At 45.1% G+C, this 24,288-nt stretch overlaps 1 protein-coding gene across 3 annotated transcripts; it reads left to right on the top strand.

The window, feature by feature from the left end:
- The first annotated feature begins 597 nt into the window (after positions 1 to 597).
- Positions 598 to 22,675, top strand: Rac1 (Rac family small GTPase 1). 3 transcript variants are annotated; one of them, XM_038345595.1, is made up of 7 exons: positions 598 to 890; positions 10,701 to 10,772; positions 12,854 to 12,971; positions 19,595 to 19,651; positions 21,115 to 21,177; positions 21,911 to 22,070; positions 22,328 to 22,675. In XM_038345595.1, the coding sequence occupies exons 1-7, from the start codon at positions 856 to 858 to the stop codon at positions 22,456 to 22,458; spliced, it is 636 nt and encodes a 211-aa protein (XP_038201523.1). In that variant the 5' UTR covers positions 598 to 855; the 3' UTR covers positions 22,459 to 22,675. The 3 variants fall into 3 exon arrangements, with proteins under 3 accessions (XP_038201523.1, XP_038201525.1, XP_038201524.1); XM_038345597.1 differs by lacking the exon at positions 19,595 to 19,651 and having other exon boundaries at positions 601 to 890; positions 21,911 to 22,071; positions 22,325 to 22,675; XM_038345596.1 differs by lacking the exon at positions 19,595 to 19,651 and having other exon boundaries at positions 602 to 890.
- The last annotated feature ends 1,613 nt before the right edge of the window (positions 22,676 to 24,288 follow it).

Here is a 24,288-nt window from a genome sequence, read left to right as displayed (position 1 = left end):
GCGAAGCACTCTACCAACTGATCGACAAAGCCGGCCTGTCTTGAACTCCGCACGTAGTGGGACGTCGATCACCACTTCAGGATTCTACCGCTTCCACCTCTCAAGTGCTGGGATGACAGGTGTGCCGCCTGAGCAGGTCTGAGATGTGCTAGGGATGGAACCCCAGGCTGGACATGCTGGCAGGCGTTCTAACCTGGCTACATCTCCAGGAAAAAAGAAAAATTGAGACAGGATCTCACTGTGGCTCAAGCTATATAGAATTTTGTAGAAGGGCCTCATGCCATAGCATATTGTAGTTATCCCATAACAAGGGGGCTCAAGAATCTCTCCATGGCGTTGGCAGGAGAGCAGGCTGGAGAACGGGGCCCTTCCAGATAGCCGAACTGGTAACCCCAGGACCCACACAGTCCTTCCTAAACTCGGTCACGCCCGGGATGCGGGAGCGTGCCAAGATGGCGGACGCCCCGCCCCGCGGCCCTTCGAGGCGCGTTCGCCGGCTGGAGCCGAGTACTTCCGAGCGTTCCCGAAAGCCCGTGGAACCCAGGAACGGCGCGGGCGGGAGCGGCCCCGCCCGGAGCCTGGGAGCTGCGTCGACGGCACCGAGGGGGAGGGGAGGCCGGATGTGAGTGGAGCGGCCATTTCCTGTTTCTCTGCAGTTTTCCTCAGCTTTGGGTGGTGGCTGCTGCTGTGCTTCGCCTTCCAAGTCCACTGAGGGCCAGGCGGCGTGGACAGCGGTCCCGGCACTCGGCGCCCCGCCGCCCGCAGCCTTGCACACGCCCGCCCCGCGCTTCCCGAGCCCGCCGCTTCCCGCCTCAGTGACCGGCCGCCGCCGCTGCGGCCCACGGAGCGGCCCAGATGCAGGCCATCAAGTGTGTGGTGGTGGGAGACGGGTGAGTGCACGACCGTGTCGGGGGCGACGGAGGGGGTGTCGTCCGCGGCGCCGTGGGAGGCGGGCGGCACTCGGGTTTCCGCAGGCCCGAAAAGCCTCGGGCTGGCGTAGAGCGCGCGCCCGGCTTTCTGGGGGGCGCGGGCCTCCCACCCTCCCAGGCCTGGTTCCGGCTTCTGGTTGGGGGAGGGCCTGGGCGAGCCGGCCGGAGGGAAAAGTGAACTCCACCCTCCTGCTTTCTTTCCCCCGGACACCGCCCGTCGCCCTGCTCTCGTTGGCACGTAGACGAGGCTGGTTTGAAAATTTTTGCTTTTTTGGTTTTTCTGTATTGTTTTTGAGAAAAGGAAGTCCAGTTTCTTCATTAACTCAGGATTCCCCCACCACCCCATCCCCGAGAACTGGGCTAGGTAACGGCCTCCGAGTCGAACCTATTGGATGCAGGTTTGCACCGGCCACTTGGGCGACCTGGAAGTTAGGAACGGACTCGGCTGCTTCGACTTTGCAGTGTGTTTATAAAAATGCTCATTTTCACACTTTGCGCCGGCAAAGTTACTGGAATGCTAGTTGAAGGAGTTGAGTGTGATGAAGACTGTCCATTGAACGTAGTGTGGTCATTAAAAAAAAAAATGAGCCTTCTCTGAAGGCATTAGATAGGGACGTTGCAGAGCCAGCTCCCTGTGACTCGAGACAATTCTTTTCATGACTGTTCGTGATGGTTTCAGGCCCTTGAGGGAGACAAGACTGGTCTTATGCAGGCGCGCCCCCCCTTCAGTAGAAACAAGAATCTCAGTGTAATCGGAGCAAAATCGCGCGTCTCAGCGTTGCTTGTGTAGGTTCGTGTTAACGAGGAAGCTTGCAGATTTACTCCTGGTTTCCCCAAACGCAAAATGCAACTGGTACATTTTCAAGTTCAGTAGAACGCGCTGCAAACTTACTGTCTTCCACGCTTGCAGCGAACCCGGATTTTCCTGAATCGCAGCCCCTGAATTCCTGATCGATTGATTGTTCAGCCTATTTGCATAACTCTACGTTAGACGTCTGGGATTGCCCCTGTAACTAACGTAGCCAAACTGTCAGATCCCCTCTTTTGGGGGGGAATTTGTCTCAAAAACAGGACACGGCTCAGTGTATAGAACTACATATTGGGAGTCTCATTGGCTAGAAATGTGTACGCTGCTTTCCCTTTCGCCTCCTAAAAGGAAGCTTTGTCATCTGGGACAGTTGTTTGATAATGAAAGCAGTTGAGGTTCTGTTTTGGAGCCAGGGTCTTTCTGTGTCTTGGTCTTCAATGGTTATTCGCCTGTGACAGCCTTGGTAGTGTTGGGTTTTCAGGTATGAGCCATCAGGCCTGCTGTAAGTGAAAGCGTTTGTTTGTATTTTGGATGCACTTTTCCTGGGGAACGTTTGAAGAGTTATCTGAACTTCCTTTAAAAGTTAGAAATGCTTTTGCGGATTGGGAAGCCGTACCACATTCCTAGGTTTTTTGTAAGTTAAATTGCTCTGTCACCGCCCTCGTCGTCCCAAAGCTTAAGCACCGACGAGGAAGAAGGGAGATTGTAAGAACCAGAGGTCAGGGACACTAGACGGAAGCAGTATCTTCTGGACTATGCTTCTGAACTCCTTAGCAGCTAGCTGTACAGAATCCTAGCCCAGGGCGGGGAGGGCCGAGGCTGGGTAGGAATGGACCCTTGATGGCTTCTTGGGGTGGGAGAATCAGTTTTCTTTATGGGTGTGGCCTTGGTAGATCCACCTAGCTCCGGTGGATGGTCCCACACTCAAGAGTATATGGGCAGTACAAATTGCACTAGGTGGGTTTTTAAGGGGGGAGGGTTGCAAAACTAGGAGGAGGAGTGGGGATGAATATGATCAAAATCCACTGGAAGACATTCTCAAAAAAATTACTTTTTAAAAAAGAGACAAATTGCTGCTGATCCAGTACCATACCACAGAGTTTGAAAATTTTTAAGATTGACTGAAATACACATGCAACAGGTATGCTAATATTTTTATTGATACTTAAAGATCATATTGTATGTCTGCCTCTCCCCCTGTGCTGGAGTTGGAATTCAGAGCCTTATAAGTGCTGAACAGCTGAGATACATCTTAGCCTGTTACCGACTATAAAACAAAAAAGTCAAATACTCAGAATGCCTACTGTGGGGTCTGGAGCCTTCCTTTGGGTTCCATTACTTTCTTTTTCTTATTTTTAATTTTTTATGTATATGGATGTTTTGTCTGCATGTATGTCTGTGCCATATATTTGTGCAAGCAGAGGAGCCCCTGAAACTGGAGTTTTCTGGCTGTTGTGAACCACTATGGGGTGCTAGCAATCGAACCCAGATAGATCCTCTTGAAGAGCAGCCAGTGCACTTAACTGCTAAGCCATGTCTCCAGCCCCCCACTGCTGTTTCAATTTCTGGAGTAACCCTCAGCCTGTCATTCTTTTCCTCAAGAGAGACGCCTCTAGGGAAAGTTAAACAAGACTAAACAAGATGCTGAATATTAAGAGGCTCTTAAGTGCCTGGAAGTGCTGGTTACCATTGTGTGTGTGTGTGTGTGTGTGCTGGTTACCATTGTGTGTGTGTGTGTGTGTGTGTGTGTTTTCCAGTGCCTTGTCTCTTGGTGTTAGAGAAGTGCTCACCATTGAGCCATTCCCACTAGCCCCTCTTCTTACTATCATTGTTGGGGTTTTTGTGTTTGTTTGTTTTTACTATGAGGAGATGTGAAGAATGTTAGAAATGCAGTTTCTGGCCTTGAATTTTTCAGTCTTTTTAAAAAAAACAAAACTTTTTTTTAAATATTTGTTTGTATGTGTGTGGAAGGCATACATTGCCATGACAAGCTGTGAAGGTCAGAGGTGGCCTGGAGGAATTGGCTCTCTCCTTCCATCACGTGGGTCCCAGGGATTGAACTCAGGAAGTCAGGCTTACCTTTACCTGCTGAGACATCTTTCTATCCCCAGTATACATTTTTTTTTTTTTTAATGGAGTCTCGGTATGTATCTGTGGCTGGTCTGGAACTCCCAGAGATCTGAATGCTGTGTTAAAGACGTGTATCGCCACATCTAAGTGTACTTTAAACATGCTGAATGTGTAAGAGTGTTCTGACTGCGTGTATGTCTATACCACACTTGTGTCTGGTGTCCAAGGAGGCCAGAAAGAGGGCATTAGATGCCCTGGAACTGGAGTGACAGATGGTTGTAAGTCACAGTGTGGATGCTGGGAATTGAACCTGGGTTCTCTGCAAGAGCAGCCAGTGCTCCTAACCATTGAGCATCTCTCCAGACCTTCTTGGTGTGCTTTTTCGTACTATATTTGACATAGATATTGTTGGGGCAAAGTGACAGAAGTATACATTTACCAAAAGACTGATGAAATTTACACTTTCAATGTACAGCAACATTGATTTAGAACATTGGTTCTCAACCTGTGACCCCCCCCCCATTACAGTTCATAACAGAAGCAAAATTACAGTTGTGAAGTAACAACGAAATAACGTTATGGTTGCTATAACATGAGGAACTGGATTAAAGGTTGCAGCATGAGATCCACTGGTCTAGAAGTATAGATACATAGCTTTGCATGCCAATAATATTTTTTTCCTTTTCATCAAATAAGCTGTGCCTAAGGTATAGTTGGAGTGCCTTTTACTCTGAAAAAAATTTAAAGCAATTAAGCCTAATGTCATATATAGTATACCAAATTTTACAGGGCCAAAAGCCTCTTGTTGTTCCTTCTAATATAAGGAGTGATGACAAACTAAGGTCGTACAAATTGGGAACTTTCTTATTTAAAAGTTCTTTTGAGGAATTGCAGTTAAAAATTCTGATGACCATGTTAGATTAGTTGGCCTGTATTCTTCTGGTGGGTTAGTCTCTGTTCAGTAGTTAATTGGTAGTGGATATAAAATAGGAGAGATTTAACCTTATATCAGATGGTCTTTCTGTAAGCGGAGCATGTGATTTTTCTTGGTAGTGTACGGCATACGCTGAACCACACTGAGCTAGCGCTCTTACTCTTGGACACACACACACACTTTTTTCTTTGTGCTGGTGCTATGGACTAAACTTGGGACCTCACATTTGGTAAATAAGTGTTGTATTACTTCATTAAATCCCCACCCAGCCCTGACCTAGCTTTGTTCTGCTGGGATTGCAGAGATGTGCCATCACAACTACCTCAGTGGTTTTAACAGGACCGCTTTAGTTTAGGACAACCAGGAAGCTGACAAGCCAAATCTTAAGTTTCCTTCTTGTCTGCGTATGGACCTGGGTCCAGTACAGTGTCTAACTTCGACATTGCTGTCTAGGAATTTTGTTAGTTCAGCCTCCTATGATGTCATCCCTACAGGAATGGACACATTTTACTCTGCTTCCATTGATCAGTGATAGTATGGCCCATGGATTTGCTTAAGCTCCTCATGAGTTTTTGTTTTCTTGTGATGTGGATGTCTGTTTATTTTGGCCTGTTATGAAGGCACTTGAATTTTGCACTGGCTTCCAAATTTGTATTTTTTTTATTTATTTTTAATTTTTTTGTTTTTTCGAGACAGGGTTTCTCTCTGTAGCTTTAGAGCTTGTCCTGGAACTTGTTCTGTAGACCAGGCTGGCCTCGAACTCACTTCTGCCTTCTGAGTGCTGGAATTAAAGGCATGTGCCACCAGCACCGACTCAAAATTTAAAATTTTGTTTTTATTATTTTATATGCTTGGCTGTTTTTTTTTTTTTTTTTTTTTTTTTTTGATTTTTCGAGACAGGGTTTCTCTGTGGTTTTGGAGCCTGTCCTGGAACTAGCTCTTGTAGACCAGGCTGGTCTCGAACTCACAGAGATCCGCCTGCCTCTGCCTCCCGAGTGCTAGGATTAATATGCTTGGCTGTTTTGCCTGCATGTATTTTTGTGCACCAAGTCCCTAGTGCCCTTGGAAGTCAGAAGAATGCTTTGGATCTCTTGGAACTGGAGTTACAGACTGTTGGAAGCCACTGTGTGAGTGCTGTCAGTTGAACCTGAGTCCTGGAGAACCAACCACCCGTGCTCTTAATCTCTGAAGCATCTTTCCAGCCCCCCTTTCTTTTCCATAAAATAACTAAGTAAACTTTGTACCTTCACTGGACTCTCATTTGTTACTCCAGTGATTTGATGATTCTAGAAGTGAGAGGGGTGGTCTAGAATCAGCCTTCTTGAAGCCTCGTTTCTGTTCTGTATCTTCAGCCTTCAGTATTTGAGAAACTTTGTACAGTGTCTTAGTTTGAAGTCTTTAATGGTGTTAATGACTAACTTTATACCCATTGGTTATGAAGTTCCTGACTCGTAAGTGTGAGAGTTCTGAATTGGGGTTTGTCTTTTCCTGATATTGATTTTCCTGATCATGATTCATCTGTTTTTCTGAACATAGCCTTGTCGTGGAAGAAATATTGTTACAGAATCTCTGTACCTTAGAGATATTTCTTAGAGAAGTTTCAGACCTAGTTCAAGGTCTTTCAGTTACTGGAGGAATACGAGAGAGGAGGACATACATGTATTTGTGAGTGAGCACACAGACATGGGTCTACGTGGAGGGAGAGGTAGGCATCTTTCTCAATCATCCTTCACTCCATTTCTTACTTTAAAATTTTTATGTGTATTTTTATGAGTGGATGCCCACAGAGGTCAGGGTTGGGCATTGTCAACTCCAGAAGCAGAGTTACAGGCAGTTGTGAGCAGCTGATGTGGGAGCTGGGAACTAAGCGAGTCCTGGAAGAGCAACAAGCTCTTAACCCCTGAGCTGGGTCTCCAGCTCCCACATGAGTTTTTGAAACAGGATCTCATACAGCCCAGGGTAGCTTCCAAACTCCCTCTGTACCCAAGACTAGATTTGAACTCTGCATCCCCTTCCCCCTTTAAGAACTAGACAGGTATGCATCACCAGACCCCACCCTTAAGATTGACTTTGTCAGATCTCTGCTTTTAGACAGTATTACTGATCTGCATTTGGTTTCCAGTTACTGGATGAGTCTGGTTTCCCAGTCTTAGGAATAATTTGTCTCACAAGGCCATGCAGAAAGTTCTTTATTCTTTTTTGTTTTTTTCAGACAAAGTTTCTCTGTAGCTTTGGAGCCCATCTTGGAACTAGCTCTTATAGACCAGGCTGGCCTCAAACTCATAGAGATCCACCTGCCTCTGCCTCCCGAGTGCTGGGATTAAAGGCGTGTGCCACCACCGCCTGGTTATGTTCTTTACTCTTTTTAGATCTACACCCATCCTTCGGTGCTGGGAATGGAATTTGGGGGATTGTGTGCACTAGGCAAGCCTTCTCCTAATGTGCTACAGCAGTGATGGAGACCTCTTCCAGGACAGGGTTTTGCTGCTTAGTCCATGTAGGACTTGAACTTGAAGCAGTCCTTCTCTTTAAGACTCCCAAGTGCTGTGATTACACAGCCAGTTTTTTACATGCCTTTAAAGGTTTTGTGTGTATATAAGCATGTCTGAGTGTATGCGTGCATGCACGCAGACGCCTGCAGAAGAGTTACAGGCATTGTGAGCCCTCTGATGTGGATGTTGGGACTCACTGAGCCATCTTACTAGCCTCTACATGTTTTCAATGTAAGGAAGTTGTCAGTGCGTTCAGGTTATTGATATGTGTATTTTAAGGTTTGATCTGTAAATTTCAGAAAATAATATTAAAGCCGGTCAAAGCAGAAGGCTTGAAGCACAGAATTCTCTTAACAGGAAAATGAAGACATCAGTAGGAACGGAAATCACTAGTGGGCTTCATTCTTAGTCCTTTCTGCAGGATGGGGCAGGAAGTAAAGATAGGTTAAAGAAATAGTAATGTCATGTGCTAGGGGAAGAACTAATATAGAACAGACAGGAGTTTCTTCCAGTAGACCAAGGCTAGTTTTCTAAAGATTAAAAGGAGGTTGAAACTAAGTACTTAAATATACAAATTCAGAAAATTCCAAAGCAGATAGAAACTTCCAGAAATTCTGCAGCACTGTCAGTCATGGCTGTGACCAAATACGGCTTCCATTCTCCATGTGAACATGTTCTTGATGTTACTTCCTGTAGTTCAGTTGTTGACTTTGGCCTCTAGAGTTGATTTATGCCGTGTGTTTACAAGGAATGAGTAAATACACTAAAAGAAGGGTAATAACCTTTCTATTTATGCTGATCCATTTTAAAGTTAAGAATTTAGTAAAAGTACAGAGACAGGTTCTCACGCTGCCCAGGCTGGCCTCACACATGCTATATATATGACCTTGAGCTTCTGATCCTCCTTGTTTCTATCTCCTGGGTGCTAGGATTACAGACAGGTGCCACCCTGCTTAGTTTTATTTAGTGTTGGGGAACAAATCCAGGACTTGGTGTATGCTAGGCCAGCTGAGCTGCATCACAACTGTATAGTCATGTTTTTATAGAACATAAATTGTAGTTAATTATGTTAATTACATTCCCAGCAATGTGTGGTGGCTCACAACTGTCACCCCAGCATGGAGGAGGCAGAGGTAAATGGGTCAAAGGATCATGACGGGCACTCATTCAAAACCAGCCCAATCTACATAGTAAGTTCAAGGTCATTAGGGTTGTGTATTGAGACCACTTCAGTAGGTGAAGGTACATGCCCATAAGCCTGACAGCCTGAGTTCCATCCCTGGGGTACACATGATAGGAGGGGAGAACCTGTTTATTCCCTTAAAGCAGTGATTCTCAACCTTCCTAATGCTGCAACCCTTTAATACAGTTCTATATGTGGTGACCCCCCAACCATACAACTATTTTCCTTGCTACTTCATTTCTGCCACTGTTATGAGTTGTAATGTAAATATCTGTTTTCTGATGGTCTTTGCAATCCCTGTGAAAGACTCATTGGACCCCCAGGTTGAGAACTGCTACCTTGAACTTTTTATATCACGCATACTATGACGTGTGTGCACAGGTACATTATTACAAATAGCAACAACACAATTCTCAATTCCAGATTGTCTCAGTCTCTTTCCAGTTGGGCCTTTCAAGGATGATGCCTCTACTTTAGCTGGGGTGCAAAGCTGGTGAAAGGCTGGGGAGCATTATGGTGGTGTGAGGGAGATGAAGTGCTGGGGATTGAGAACAGGATGCCTGTGTAGTAGGCGAGTATTCTGCCACTGAGCTACAGCCCCCGCTAAGGTGTCTTTTTAAATTATTACTTATATTACTTGTACTAAGTGCCTTCATTGACATTTCCATATATGTGTGGAATGTACTTTGATCATCCTCTACCCTCTTCCACCATCCTGTGTTTTTGTTGGTTTGTTTGAAGTAGGTTCTCACTAAGTAGCCCTAGCTAGAATGGAACTCACCATGTATCCCAGACTGACCTGGTACTCCTGGAGATCCTCTTTTTTTCAGCCCCCAAGTGCTAAGATTACAGGCTTGAGCCCCCACTCGTGGCTATCCATGAGTCTTGTTTCCTGCAGAATCTCCGCACCCAGTACCTTCCTTTGCTGGTGTAAATTGGTATTGGATTGTTGCTCACTGGAGTTGAATGCATCTACTTACAAGCAAGAACAGAGGCAGCAAAGGAAGTTCAAATGTGCCAGAAACTATACAAGTAAATGATAGAGCTAGTTCTGAATCTCCAGGCTAGGCCTCTCCAGATCTTAGGCTGTCTTGCTCATACAGGTTTGTTCTGACATTCTAAGCCTTTCACAAGATAAATGTCTAATGAGTCATTTCTGTTTAGAAAGCCGTTAGGGATTGGAAGTTAACCTGCTGGTGATGTAGTGTTGACAGTGAGATCTGTAGGGTGGGAAGCTCCAACTTCATGAAGCTCTTTATAATGTTACAAGTCAAGCAAGTATTGGCAAGACTGAGTGGTTGAGCTTCTGCCCTTATGGAACCCTTAGCCTCAATGTGGAAGGGAAGTACAAAACTTCCCTTCTGGATAGGAACCCCAGTCTGCAGTGCCTGTGCTGAGCAACAGAACCTTACAGATTAACACCAGTATATCACCTTGACCTTAGTAAGCCATCAGAAGGCAGCAGCGAGCTGAACTCTACTGTTTGGACGGAGCCTTTAGGATGTCCCTGTAGTCAACTAGGGACTGTGGTGAAACTTGGAAATTTTATATTTTTTTGCAAATGGTGCAGCAGTTTTCATTTTTAGTTATAGTCTCAAAACAATATTTCACTGGTTGAGAACTTTTTAAGCAGTACCCTACCTTCTGCCTGAGTGACACCACTGGTGATAGCTGTAGCTGTCTGTCCCTATGGTTACATGTTTCTGCACTTTTCTCCTTTGCCTTCTCTTTGCAACTGTTTGAGAAGTTTACTCCAGCCCTGTGTCCTTCATTAGTATGTTTAGTGTATTTGACTTAGCTTCTTTCACAGCTTGTGAGGATTGGGGGTGGGGAGGCGATGTGCCTGTATATGAGTGAGTGAGAGCCCTGTGGCTGTTTTAGCTGGTTGTGCTCTGTTATGGACAGGCAGGCAGTAGCATTAGTCAGTACTTGAGAAATAGCAGTGCAGTTTGCAGAGGCGGTCATTGTTCACATATTGGTGTCAGCTTGGAGTGGAAGATGTTAAGCGCTTCGCTGGGCCTTGTACTTACTGCATACCCTTGACTGCTGGTCCAGAGGCCACACACGCAGAAAGGGAGGTCGTTCAATCTGCCTTTCTGAGAAATACAAAGGTTTTGTTTTTAAGGTAAAAATGTGTGCAGAGTGTTAAGTATTAGAAAAGCTCATTTGTTTACACTTTTGGATGTGGTATAGCTGTTTCCCATCATTTTCTAGAGTATTCTAGCAGAATAGTGGAAGCCACGATTGTGTTCATGTTGACTAAACAGCCGTTTTCTCCCTTCAGAGCTGTTGGTAAAACCTGCCTGCTGATCAGTTACACGACCAATGCCTTTCCTGGAGAGTACATCCCCACCGTGTGAGTATCCTCTTTGGGTTGAGAATCGTTTTACCTGCGATGCGTTTTCTGTTCCATAAAGCCTTTGTCAATCCATATATGAATTAATAGTGTTTATTTTCCTCCCAAACGTTTACTGGGCTCTAATTGTTAGGTATTTAGAGCTTCAAAAAAAAAAAAAAAAAAGAATCAATTTAATGTATGATTTTCTTACATGAGGCCTATGTGAGGGACTGTACTGTTCCTTACTGATTTTTAGACATTTAGAAAACAAAAGAAAATTACACTATGAAGTGTATAGACTGGAATGTAAAGAAAATCAGAGCCTGACCACCGCAGTTGAGTTTCTGATAGCTTGGCACTGTGGGGCCTGGAGCAGAGTATTGCATTGGTTTAATTGGCCTTGCTGGCCAGTCATCAGTTGTTCCATGTCTCTTACAGGGCTGTAGAGGTGAAACTAGGGGGTGGGGCAGATTTGGATTCTGGGTTGATTCTGTATGGGTAACTCAATTGAGTGGGAAGACAAAGTACATTTCTTGTAATGGCTCACTGGGCAGCCTCATGATGGTGCAGAGCTCCACCCTCAGGTCTGCGTCCAGTGCATCCTTGAAGGCTCAGACCCCAAGGGGACCACTAGGGTTTTACTGTGTAGTCTTGGGTGGCTTTGAACTCTTGATTATTTTGCCTCCCCTCTGTAAACCACCACAGCTGCTTGTCTTTATAAAGCTCTTCTGGTTAGTGCAGTCTTTAAATCACGTGAACTTAAACTTTGCTTTTATAATAAAAGTCCCTATTTATAAGTACTACAAGTAGTAAAAATAAACCCTGTTAGCCATAAAACTGAGTATTAAGATATTTGTCTTGGGGCTGGAGAAATGACGCAGTGACTAAGAGCATTCACTAGCTGCTCTTTCAGAGAACCTGGGTTTGTCCCCAGCACCCACAGGCAGCCCCAGTTTCAGGGAATATGCTGCCCTCTTCTTGAATTCCATGGGCACCAGAGACACATGTGCTATGCATGCATGTATGCCAGCATTACAAATAAAGACCCTGTCTTGTTTTAAATTGCAGTGGTAAAGTTGTTTTTGTGGCGTTTTTTATTGTTGTTTTGTTTTTGTTGTTGTTTTGAGATGGGGTATTGTGTAACTCAGATTGGCCTTAAACTCTTCACCTGATCCTGCTCTGAGCCTTTGAGTTTTTGGTTTTGTTTTGTTTTTGAGCAGTCAGTGATACCAGTAGCATTTTTTTTTTTTTTTTGAGACAAGGTCTTTTTTTACTCTATAGCCTAGATTGACCTTGAAGTGATCTATTGCCTCTTCCCTTAATGAGGGGATAACAGCTCTTTTCAAAAATGACTTTTCCTCTCTCTGGCTTTTCTTGGGTGCCTCTTACTGTAGCAGTTTCAGGCTAATTTGCACACTTATGTGGTCAGGTGTACTCACTCTGAAAACATGGGTGTCTTCTAAAATCCCTGCTCTATTTGGTTGTACCACTGCACTTTGGCCTCAGGCATAGGTGACTTTGCTGTGTACACTTAAGCTGAGGACACTAGTTGAAACAAAATACGCTCATGAAAATTTGACAAGTGGGATTTTTTTGAATGTTTTCTTTATTATTTATTATGTGTACAGTGTTCTGTCTGCATGTACACCTGCAGGCCAGAAGAGGGCATCAGATCTCATTACAGATGGTTGTGAGCCACCATGTGGTTGCTGTGAATTGAACTCAGGACCTTTGGAAGAACAGTCAGTGCTCTTAACCTCTGAGCCATCTCTCCAGCCCCACAAGTGGGATTTTAAGAGGGACTCTTTCCATGTTTTATTTCTCCTGAGAGAAAACCTTTATTAAAGGCAGAGTTGATTTGAGTTTACATTTGTTTCTTTGTGAGTCAGTAGCCTGTCCTTTCCTTCTCATCTCTCTGCCTGTGTGTGTAGTTGGTTCTCTGCGTCCTGTTCTCAGCCCGCCCTCTCTCCAGGCAGCTTCACATGCCTCAGGGATGATTTCTGGACTAGCCGCCTCCGGGCCCATCCTCTTCCTATACTGTAGCACACCTCCTCTGGGGAGCTGTGGGGGGACTAACCTTTCCTTGTCCTCTTCTACAGCTTTGACAACTATTCTGCCAATGTTATGGTAGATGGAAAGCCAGTGAATCTGGGCTTATGGGACACAGCTGGACAAGAAGATTATGACAGATTGCGTCCCCTCTCCTATCCGCAAACAGTAAGGCTCATGCTTGATTTTTACCATGTTTTAGAGTGTATGGTTCTTCAGTGTCCACCAGTGAGCAGTGCTCACAGATCTGCTGTGTTGCTGTGACTGGGGTCTGTGATCATTTAAGGGAAGATAAATTATTCCAGTAGTAAATACATACCTCCTTTCATGCAAACCAGAATTTGGGTTTTTAAATATTATCAGTTATTCAGCCTTTTTTATTTTGTATTCTTTTATTTAGTCTCCAGACAACCACACAGAACAGGTACTGTCACAAAGCCAATCTTTTGTTTGTTTGTTTGTTTTTTCAAGACGGGGTTTCTCTGTAGCTTTGGAGCCTTTCCTGGAACTTTGTAGACCAGGCTGGCCTCTAACTCACAGAGATTTGCCTGCCTCTGCCTCCCGAGTGCTAGGATTAAAGGCGTGCGCTACAATCACTTGGCTGCACAGCTATTCTTTTTTAAAAAATATTTATTTATTTATTATGTATACAATATTCTGTCTCTGTGTATGACTGCAGGCCAGAAGAGGGCACCAGACCTCATTACGGATGGTTGTGAGCCACCATGTGGTTGCTGGGAATCGAACTCAGGACCTTTGGAAGAGCAGGCAATGCTCTTAACCTCTGAGCCATCTCTCCAGCCCTGCACAGCTATTCTTAACACAGTTACTTTGAAAGATGGACTGTTTGGGGATGTAAAATCAAATTAAGCCGATAGGTTGGGCATGGTGGCTCATACCTGTCATCTAGCACTTGGGAAGTTGAGGCAACATTGCTACAAGTTTGAGGCCAACTTGGCTTATAGTTTGAGACTTTGTCTCAAAAAAACAAGGAGTTAATATTAAGGATTCTTGGGGCTGGAGAGATGGCTCAGAGGTTAAGAGCATTGCCTGCTCTTCCAAAGGTCCTGAGTTCAATTCCCAGCAACCACATGGTGGCTCACAACCATCTGTAATGAGGTCTGGTGCCCTCTCCTGGCCTGCAGGCATAGACACAGACAGAATATTGTATACATAATAAATAAATAAATATTAAAAAAAATATTAAGGATTCTTGAGTCGGGATGTTGCTCAGTTGGTGAAATGATTACCTGCCATTCACAGTCTTGAGTTCTGTCCCTGGCACCACATAACTGGACATAGTGACTTATGCCTATAATTGAAAGTGAAGGTAGGTGATCAAGGTCATCTTTGGTTACATCGTGTAAGTTCCAGCCTGGACTGCATGAGACCCTGTCTCAAAAAAAAAAAAAAAGGCTAGGATTTCTTTAAACTGAATTAGTAAACTTACCTAAGGACTTAATGACCCCCCTCCCCGACTTCAGTATTAAGTGTTCAGTGGAGGTGGAGGTTTTGTTAAATAAGCCTTTGTGTTTAGCCAGGAAAAACATTTCTTTAGTTTAGCTTCTGTATGAGGCAACCAAATGATTGATGATTTACCTGAAGCTAATCATAGCAGTGGTTGGCAGAACAGTGGTACTGGATGTTAGGATGTGTTAGGATGCAAAGCAGTTTTCATATGTATGTCATTTGCTTGTCTTAATACAAGGTCTTCATTTTAGACAGTGTGTTTTGGGGCCGGGGTATGGCTCAGGGTGGAGTGTTGGTCTTTGTACATACCAGCACAGGATAAGGAAGCAAAAGTGTGTCTTAGAGCAGTTTTGGTATAAGATGACCAATGTTAAAGGCAGCAGAGTGAAAGCCTTGGATTCTTCCTAGCTGTGCGTTCTCAGGCAATTTCTTACTCTGGCCTTGCCTACTTGCCACTAGCTTGAGTTAATACATCTCAGACCAGGTGTGTTGGTTCAAGCCTATAATCTCAGGATTTTGCAGAGAAGGCAGGTGGATATCTGAGTTCAAGGCTAGGCTATATTGTAAGACCGTGTTTCAGAAATAACAACAAAATAATACTCGTGTACACACCAGTTCTGGCAGCGTCCACACCCTGTATGCCCACTTGTGCTTCCTTCCACCTTAGATGGGCCAAGGATCCTTGTTCCAGGTTTTCCTTGGATGAACATTCCTTGTGTGCCCTTTAGTGCCCTTAGTGCCCCTCATTGTTTACTGGGAGATCTGGTTTAGGATCAGAGAGACAGTTTAGAGGAAGACAGACTTTGAGCCCTGACTGACGGGGCAGCTATAACCGATTTAGCCCTTACTTTTTGTCTCGAATTAGTTCCAGTGTACACCTTTGTGTTTTGTTTTTTTTTTTTTTTTTTGTTTTTGTTTTTTGTTTTTTCGAGACAGGGTTTCTCTGCAGCTTTTTTTTTTTAGAGCCTGTCCTGGAACTAGCTCTTGTAGACCAGGCTGGCCTCGAACTCACAGAGATCCGCCTGCCTCTGCCTCCCGAGTGCTGGGATTAAAGGCGTGCGCCACCACCGCCCGGCCTTTGTGTTTGTATGAATTTTTGTTTAGTTGGTGGTGGTGTTACATGTTAGAAGAAACCTTTTCTCTACCTTTCATTTCTTAGTGGAGGAGTCACCAGATACTGTGTTTTCGTTGTTGTTTTTGTTGTTGTTTTTCTGAGACAATTTTTCTCTGTGAAACAGCTCTGGCTGTCCTGGAACTCACTCTGTAGACCAGGCTGGCCTTGAACTCACAGAGACCTGCCTGTCTCTGCCTCCCATGTGCTGGGCTTAAAGACTACCTGGCCAGATACTGTCTTTTTTTGAACTGTAGGTGTCTGTTAATTGACTTGTAGCTGAATAAATAAAGATCAAAAATGTAAGAGGGAGGGTTTGAATGGGTAGCGGTTTTTTTTAGTCAATCTAGTGCTAAAACTTAACTGTGGTTACATATTTAAAATCAGTTCACAGTCCCAAAATGATGGCAGTCTTCAGGATCTTTAAAGTGCTCTACCTCTAGTGGATGCTGAATAATTCTGGATTTTAGGTGGATTTTTTTAAATATTTATTTATTATGCATACAATATTCTGTCTGTGTGTATGTCTGCAGGCCAGAAGAGGGCCCCAGACCTCATTACAGATGGTTGTGAGCCACCATGTGGTTGCTGGGAATTGAACTCAGGACCTTTGGAAGAGCAGGCAATGCTCTTAACCACGGAGCCATCTCTCTAGCCCCTTAGGTGGATTTTAAAACAGTAGTTGGTATATGTCCAGCTCAGTGGATGTGTCTGGAAGGGTGTGGCATCATTTCTGAGAAATGAGGGCCACCCTATTGTGACTCAATGGGTACAGAGTAGGGCGAGGCCTTTCTGTGTCAGGGAGTCATTCTTAGCAAGTCAAAGGTAACTTGGCAGGAGTCAGATTGTGTACTCGCCGATGAATGAGGTGGACTCTTCCCAGACTGAATGAGCCATAGCGGTGTGTGTGAGGCCTGACTCAACATAGGTCTGTAAATTTGCTGTTGTATCTGTGTAGAGCAGGTGGACGGTTCTCTTATATAAGATAGACTGAGTAGCAGGAAAGGAGTAGGACAAGATTTTCACTCAGCCTGCAGCTAGAGACTTGCCTGCTAGGACTCTCTGAGATATGAAGTCTGCCTGCTGTGGGCCACGCTGTCATACAGGAGCAGACCCGGGATTTCCCGGCTGACATCTCACTCTGTGTCTCTGCTGACTGGCTCATGGTCCTGGCTCTCTGAGGTATGAGTCTGTTTTTGTGGCTCATTAAAAAAAAAAAAAAACTGTGCTCAGGTGTTCTTTTCAAGTGGAAGATTCTTATTTGAAGCACACTAAAAAGAGATGTGCCACTTCCTGTGGCCATTGTTATTTTGAGACAGGGTCTCCTTTAGTCTGTAGCCTAGGGTGGCCTGCAACTTACAGTGATATTTTAAAGATTTATTTGTTTTTGTGTGTGTGAATATTTGCCTTCATATGTGCATGTGTACCACGCGCATGCCTGGTATCTGCAGGGGCCAGATCAGATCCGTTGGAGCTAAAGTTAGGGACTTTGTGAACTACCTCATGGGTGCTGGGAATGGAGCCTGAGTCTGGAAGAGCAGCCAGTTCTCGTAATCACAGAGCAAAGCCATCGTCTCTAGCCCCTGGGATAGAGTGGTGAGAGCCCGCATACCTGGCTGCAGCTTTGATTTTCTTTTTTTACTTTGTTTTTCTAGACAAGGTTTCTCTGTGTTGCTCTATAGGCCAGGCTGGCCTCAAACTCAGAGCTCCACGTGCCTCAGCCTTCTGAGTGCTGTGTACCTCCACCGCCTGGTGCGGTTGATTTCCATGCCTTTGTTAAAATGACTGTTAGATGTCTGGTCCTCCAGCCAGAGAGCACTAGAAACCACTTGCAGTTAACCAGCATAGGGGCTGCTGCTCTTTGCCATGAGGGAAACACACTGTATTACACGATTGGGGGTGTGTAGGATTCAGTAAAAGGGGTTTACTCTGGCTGAGTTCTGTGACAGCCTTTTAGGAAGTCCTACCTAGAAGGAGGTGGATGCAGTAGGGCTGAAGCCGCTCCTGGTGAAGAAGCAGTTCCTTGTATTCTGCCCCCCTCCCTCCATCCCTCCCTCCCTCCCTTCCCCCTCCCCCTCTCCCCCCCTCTTCCCTCTCTCTCTCCCCTCCCTCCCTCCCTCCCTCCCTCCTTCTCTCTCTCTCTCTCTCTCTCTCTCTCTCTCTCTCTCTCTCTCTCTCTCTCTCTCTCTCTCTCTCTCTCTCTCTTCCACTAAATGAAGCTGTCATCATCAGGCCAGCTCCCAGGTGTCAAGGTCTAGATTTTTTTTACATCTGCCTTTTCTCTGCTATGTATGTAACCCCTAGTCATTTTCTGTGTGTGAAATTCCTATATTAAAGAGAGGGGGGGAAAAAAGAAAAGAAAAATCCAGGTGTGAACCTGAAATATAGATACAGTGTTTTAGGAGAGAGTAGAATAAAATCCACCATAGTTCTGTGATGGTGAGGATTCAGCCACCTTTTGCTCTGCCCTGTCTGTATCTCAGCTCTGGCTCATACTGGAGATGGTGTGGCAAGTAGAACCACTCTAGCTGTAGTTGGTGTTATGCTCTGTGTGTGTGTGTGTGTGTGTGTGTGTGTGTGAGTGTGAGTGAGAGGGGGGTGGTCAACCTCAGATGTTGTCCCTCAAGAGCCACCTTGCTGTCCTCATGCCTCCCCAACAAACACTTTACTAACTAAACTGTCTCTTTCTGCTCTGGCTGTGTTTTTGTCTGGTGAGGGAGAAGTAGTTGGTGATAGGGGAGTACTAAAGTCATTGGAGACTCACACTCAACTGGGGGCATGTGAGTGTCCTGTGATCTGAGGAGAGCAGTAGAGTCCCCAGGAAAGATGGGCCAGAGACCTGAGAAGGAAAGACAGGTGCTGTCCCAAGGGTGGGGAGGAGCAGGGACACAGGTAGCACAGCTCCTGTGCCTTGGTATCAGGAACGCAAGGTTAGAAGGGATGGATGGTAGGAAAAAGCATCAGAAGCTGACTAATTTAATTTAGACCAAGGGGAGGGGGCCAAAAAGGAAGAAAGGAGGAGGCAGGTGGTGTATGTTAGAAGTCTGGTTCCACTTGTGCCTGCCTCTCCTCCATCTGGAAGATGCTGCAAGGATAAGGGGTGGAGTGAATGAAGCCAGGGGGTGCTCCAGCTGTTTTCTGACCTATCCTGATGACCATCACAATGAAACAATGCGTGTTTTTGTTTTGTTTGGAGGGGGGACACTTTGTGTCAATTCCTTAGGAGAACACCTTCAGAAATAGCCCATAGATGAAACCTGGAGTCTCTGGAAATTGCACTCTTTGAATTGTAAATACAAAGCTTGAGTGAGGTGAGGTTAAAATATTGCCTTGTCTTTATTAGAATTTCTGGGGTGTTTTATATTGGGAGAGCAAGCATGCATATTTTTATTTTTATTTATTTTTTGTATGTCTGTGAGAGTGTTGGATTCTGGAGTTACAGACAGTTGAGTGCTATCTCAGACACACCAGACAGACAGTTTGGGTGCTGGGAATTGAATCCAGGTCCCCTGGAAGAGCTGCAGTCAGTACCCTTAACTGCTGAGTCATCTCTCCAGCCCCCAAACGTTTGTCTTTTTTACTGAGGATAAAAACAAATGGAAAGTATTGTGATGGAAATAAAAAGGTTGTCACCTATAAAATTGCTATCAGGTGGTGACCTCTTCAACTCTGATGAAAAGGGACCTTAGTTTGAATAACATTGTTCATTTGAGTGAGTAACTGCAGTCTGAATTTTCACCGTACTCCAGAAACAGGGGCAGGAGACTGATGTGCCAGGCTGACTCCTTTGGTTCCCTGTTCTGGAAAACCTCACTGTGCCTGTGGGCAGGTGCCTCACCTATCTCTGAGGTTTCCTTTGGCTTACCTCTGAGAACTATCTTGTCACTAATAAGTGCCATCAACAGGCCTTTTTATGTTAAGGGACACTTTCTGAACACTTTGAGCTCTGTGGGATGTGTTAAATTCTGGCAGGTGCTAACCATAGTGGGAGTGCCTTGGTGGCAGGCCCAGTGTTCCCTTGATTTCCTTGTTGAACTGTGCAGGGGACAGCCTTTTGATTTTGTGGCTCTTGGTTTCTGAGATGTATTAAGTCATTGTACACTTTTGGACTCCTCAGGAGGGCTGACAACTTCTGATGAAGACTAACGGGTTATATTGACTTTTGTATTTCTTAGTTTGTACTAAACTCAAAGTTCTCCTGCATTACTAGGTTGGAGACACAAGTGGTAAAGATAGAACCTCCAGGGGCAGAGACAAGCCGATTGCCGTATGTAAGACTTCAGTCCACTTCAGCCTCCAGCTTTGTCTCTCCTCTCATTTCACTTAGTCTCCCCAGGAATACTATTGAACCTCGGGTTCCTTGAGTGTTTTCTAGCTGATTCACTCAAGGAGAGGTTTCACTTGATGAAATAAACTTTCTCTGGAGCCTGACTGTTCATTACCAATTGATTAAAGTGGTCCAAGAACTGCCTGCTCCCCTCCTCCCATATGAAAGAGGCTTCCCAAAGCCCCTCCCCAGGATGGTAGGAGGTGCAGGTGTGGAGGGTCCACCTGGTGCTTTCCTGGGTGGTCATAACGCTGAGCCAGACTAACCTCACTCCCAGGGTCTTTTCTCTTCTTCTGGTGTTCTGTGTGGTGGGCTGCGGGGGTGGCTGCAGCGCTGGTGAGCTAACCCAACTCTGCTTTGAGAGGGTTTGGAATCAAATCAACGTGGGTGCTGGGAGGCCCTGGTGATTCTCCGATAGGCTTGTGCATGCGCCAGCATTAAAGTAAACAATGTCGTTTATAAAAAGCTGTCGTGTGGGATGTTTCTTTCCTTTTCAGGTACGAGATACCAGCTGGATGGTTTAAGGTGCTAGCTAGCTTGGGAACTGGACACATTTCACAAAATAGCATGTTGCATTTTCTAGGGCTGTGTCTTGATAAGTCTAGCATTTTAGACTTTTGGACATTATTTTGTACAGGTAAACATCTGAATTTTATGTCATGTGCAATACTAGATAGGAAGAAAAATTCAGATATTTTATATTTAGCCTGCAATTTCTCTGAGTAAGCACTCTTGTATTGCTTTTCCTTTGCATTCTCTCTGGGCCACAGCTGCCCTCGGGGCAAGTTTCCCAGAGGCCCCTGGCTGTGCTTGGGAAGCTGTGGCAGTGCTGGGGTGTGGTTGTTGCTTGTCATTGGAAGGGAAGTCACACTGAGTTCTCTCCCTGACTGGAGGACTGGGGAGCAAATCTTTGAACTCCATTTTGTGCCAGGGACAGTGACAAGCTGACTGATTGATGGTCGTGATGATATAAGATGGTTTGTGCTTAATGTGCACTGGTGAGCTTAATAAAAAGCGTATTTTGGTAGGTGATGTATTTAAAATCGACTGCATCCATGAGCCCGAGACGCTGTTTTTCAGAAGATTTTCTGTGTTGGTAACTGATAACAGATAATTAGGTTCCCAGTTGGGCATGATTGGAAAGCGGCCTCCTGGGACGTGATTTGATACCTCTCGAACCTCACACAGTTTGATCTGAAGTCTGGTTGGCAGGCTTGGTAATGGTTTGGGAGTCATCTGGTCAACTGGGTGGGGTGGGGAGTAAGTGGGAGGTAGTGAGGACCTAGCTGCTGCTAACGGTAGGCACATAGTGTCTATGGCGGTTCATTGCAAGCAGCAGTAGGTAGAGCTGGTGGGCAGTTTAAGATTGTCTTCTACATGTTGCCTGTGTTTCCTTTCTGTAGGACGTGTTCTTAATTTGCTTTTCCCTTGTGAGTCCTGCATCATTTGAAAATGTCCGTGCAAAGGTAAGTGGAACTTACGGAATGATTGTTGCATAATGTCATTCTGAAGCATTAGGCTAATTAATCTTTATCAATAAAAATTCAGGAGTCAGCATTACTCTAAGAAAGATGAAGAGTCAGCATTACTCTAAGAAAGATGAATGCCATCAGTTGCTTGGAACTTCGAATTGTTTAACTTGACTTTAGTAACTGTACTGAGGAATGGGCCCTTTGTAAGTGTATGGCTTTAGGGTGTTGGTCTCTAGAGCTGATTTCTTTGGGAAGCAGGCTCTCATTCCAGCAGTACCAAGCACTTCAGAGCTGATGTTGATGTAGTGACCATTTCTTTCTGCTCCAGCAACTTGCACCAATTTAGTGAAAAGGGCTGAGGGACCCTGTTGGTGTAGAGATGGGGACCATGGTGGGGACAGTGGGACTAGCTTCTGTATTCTCATCGCTAAGCTGATAGTGAGTTTTTCTAGGGTGATCCTATAAATTAGACCTTTCCTAAAAAACAAAATGATTCCTTTGAGAGTACTTTCCATTCTGCCCTTCTTTCTCCTGGTTCTTGACAGGTGGGGTCTGTTGTGTTGTCTTCTGTCTCAGGGCCTGGCTAGCCAGGGTACGCATGGTTCTTGAAGGCTTGAGTAGAAGGCAGAGCAGCTCTGTGGGGCCCGCTGTGGCTGGAGGTTTGGTACTCAGTGCATACTAGCTGGCTGAGGAGAGCGGTATGGCTTTGTTTCCTTCTTCACACTAGTGGTATCCTGAAGTGCGACACCACTGTCCCAACACTCCCATCATCCTAGTGGGGACGAAGCTTGATCTTAGGGATGATAAGGACACGATTGAGAAGCTGAAGGAGAAGAAACTGACCCCCATCACCTACCCGCAGGGGCTCGCCATGGCGAAGGAGATTGGTATGAACCTCCTTTCTTGTTCTTTGCTCTGCAGTCCTGGTGACAAGTGGCTGGAGTTGTCCATCCAAGAGAGGAAGATTTCTTCTACTTGGGGGTTTCTTTGCTTTGGGCATCCAGTCAAGCCAGGCCTTTGTTGGCCTTAGTGTTGGTGTGGGAGTTGGCTGCAGAGCCACGCTGTGCTGGCTTAGTGCGGGGAAACTGGCCTGATTTACAGTCCTGTGGAGTGTCCATCAGTGCCCTGTGGCTGTCTTTTCTAGGTGCTGTCAAATACCTGGAGTGCTCAGCGCTCACACAGCGAGGCCTCAAGACAGTGTTTGATGAAGCTATCCGAGCGGTTCTCTGTCCACCTCCTGTCAAGAAGAGGAAGAGAAAATGCCTGTTGTTGTAAATGTCTGAGCCCCTCATTCTTGGTCCTGTCCCTGGAACCTTTGTACGCTTTGCTCAAAAAACAGTGGAGCCTTCGCATTTGATGCCAAGTTTTTGTTACAGATTCATTTTTCCATAAAACCATTTTGAACCAATGAACCAGTCGATAATTTTAAGGTTCTGTTTTAAATGTAAGAATTCCAACTTACGGTCTATTAAAATTCAGCCCTAAATGACAAGCCTTCTTAAAGCCTTATTTTTCAAATCCCCTAATCTTGCTCAGATTAAGAATTGCCAAAATACCTTCTGAACTAAGTCACGTTGTGCTGAGAACACTTAAGTACTAAACTGTTGAGAGAGACTTTTGTTTTTAAGAAGACTGCAGCTTCTGGAGTTGGGGTGCAGACCCTTCCCTAGTTTCCAGACCGCGTGACGCAGCACAGCCTCCTAACGACACGTTGCCATGTAACGCACCTGTAACTTATCAGCCCATGTTCATTACATAACTTTGTACTGTACGTCACAATGAGTGAGTGTAACAGCTCAGCCCTTTGATTTCATAGTGAGTTTTCTAAAATCCCAGTTGACTAGCTTTTGCAGACTTTGAACAGAACTCTGGTTTCCCGTGTTGCCTCTAATGAAGTATTCTGTTCCTAGTCGTGGGTGTGCTGGGTGGAGTGTGAAACACGACATGATCAAAGGATAAAGACAGTATTTTGACTAATATGAAGTAGAGATTACTTTACACTACATTGTACATGGAGTAATTCAACTGAATAAAAGTGTCACGGGTAAAGAGTTTTAACGGTTAATTTCTGTCAGACACAGTAGATGACAAAGGTCTTATCAGTGTCTCTCTTGAGCTTTTCCTTACCCTACACTGCCGTCCCTCCCCAGATGGGTGCTGAACCCATATTTAAACTGGCCATCCCCACAGATGCTAACTTAGCAAGTACTTTTCTTTAGGGCCCCTTCTTCACGAGCAATATGTCTGACCTGTACTATAAGATCTTTCTGATAATGCATTTGGAGTTTTTTTTCTTTGTTTTTTCTTTTTTTTTTCCTTTGGTAGATGGTAGAAGTGCATTCCTGTTCACCTTACTTTACTCAAAGCTAATAAGTGCTTTCCTTAGTTTTCTAGTAATTAGGTGTAAAAATCATGTGTTGCAGCTTTATAGTTTTTAAACTATTTTAGATATTCTTAAACTATGAACCTTCTAAACATCACTGTCTTGCCGGAGTACCAACACTGTCATGTGACTAATGCTGCCCCTCTAGACCTCACCCACGTGGACACATGCTTCCCGTCGTGGCTCTGCCTAGAGCTGTTCCTTTGGGTCTGTGAGGTTCTGTCAACTGCTAGTGCGAATGCTGTTCTGTGCAACCTGACTCACTGGCAAGAACACAGTGTTGGCCTTCCAACCACTAGAACAAACTTTTCAATTGACAGTTGCAGAATTGTGGAGTGTTTTTACATTGATCTTTTGCTAATGCAGTTAGCATTATGTTTTGCATGTATGACTTAATAAATCCTTGAATCAGACAACTGGTCATGCTTGTGTTTTTGGAACTTGACAAACAAGCTCTTGGCGTGTTTGCCTCACTTTAAATTCCTGGATTGTTGGCTGTGTGCTTCTCAGACTGGGGTGGAGGGAGTGCCACCTCTAGGGAAAAGGTAGGTGACTCCACAGCCACACAATGCAGTGGGGGTGGCCTTCATGTTCAGTCTTGTTGAGCCTGAGGTGTCCGCGTGAAGTTGCCCACAGTGGGGTGTGTTCGCATGAGCACATCCCTGTGGGAGAAGTGCCAGAATTGAGTGCTTGACATGGGGAAGCTGGGTTGTGGAACTTGG

This window comes from Arvicola amphibius, chromosome 10, assembly GCF_903992535.2.
Source record: "Arvicola amphibius chromosome 10, mArvAmp1.2, whole genome shotgun sequence".
In the NCBI taxonomy this organism is placed as follows: Eukaryota; Metazoa; Chordata; class Mammalia; order Rodentia; family Cricetidae; genus Arvicola; species Arvicola amphibius.
This window is presented reverse-complemented; position numbering and strand designations above follow the sequence as displayed.

Coding starts and splice junctions, on each gene's coding strand:
- Rac1 (XM_038345595.1), top strand. CDS start 856: ATGCAGGCCATCAAGTGTGTGGTGGTGGGAGACGG. Junction 19,652..21,114: donor GCAGAGACAAGCCGATTGCC/GTATGTAAGACT, acceptor TCCTTTCTGTAG/GACGTGTTCTTAATTTGCTT. Junction 22,071..22,327: donor CGCCATGGCGAAGGAGATTG/GTATGAACCTCC, acceptor TGTCTTTTCTAG/GTGCTGTCAAATACCTGGAG.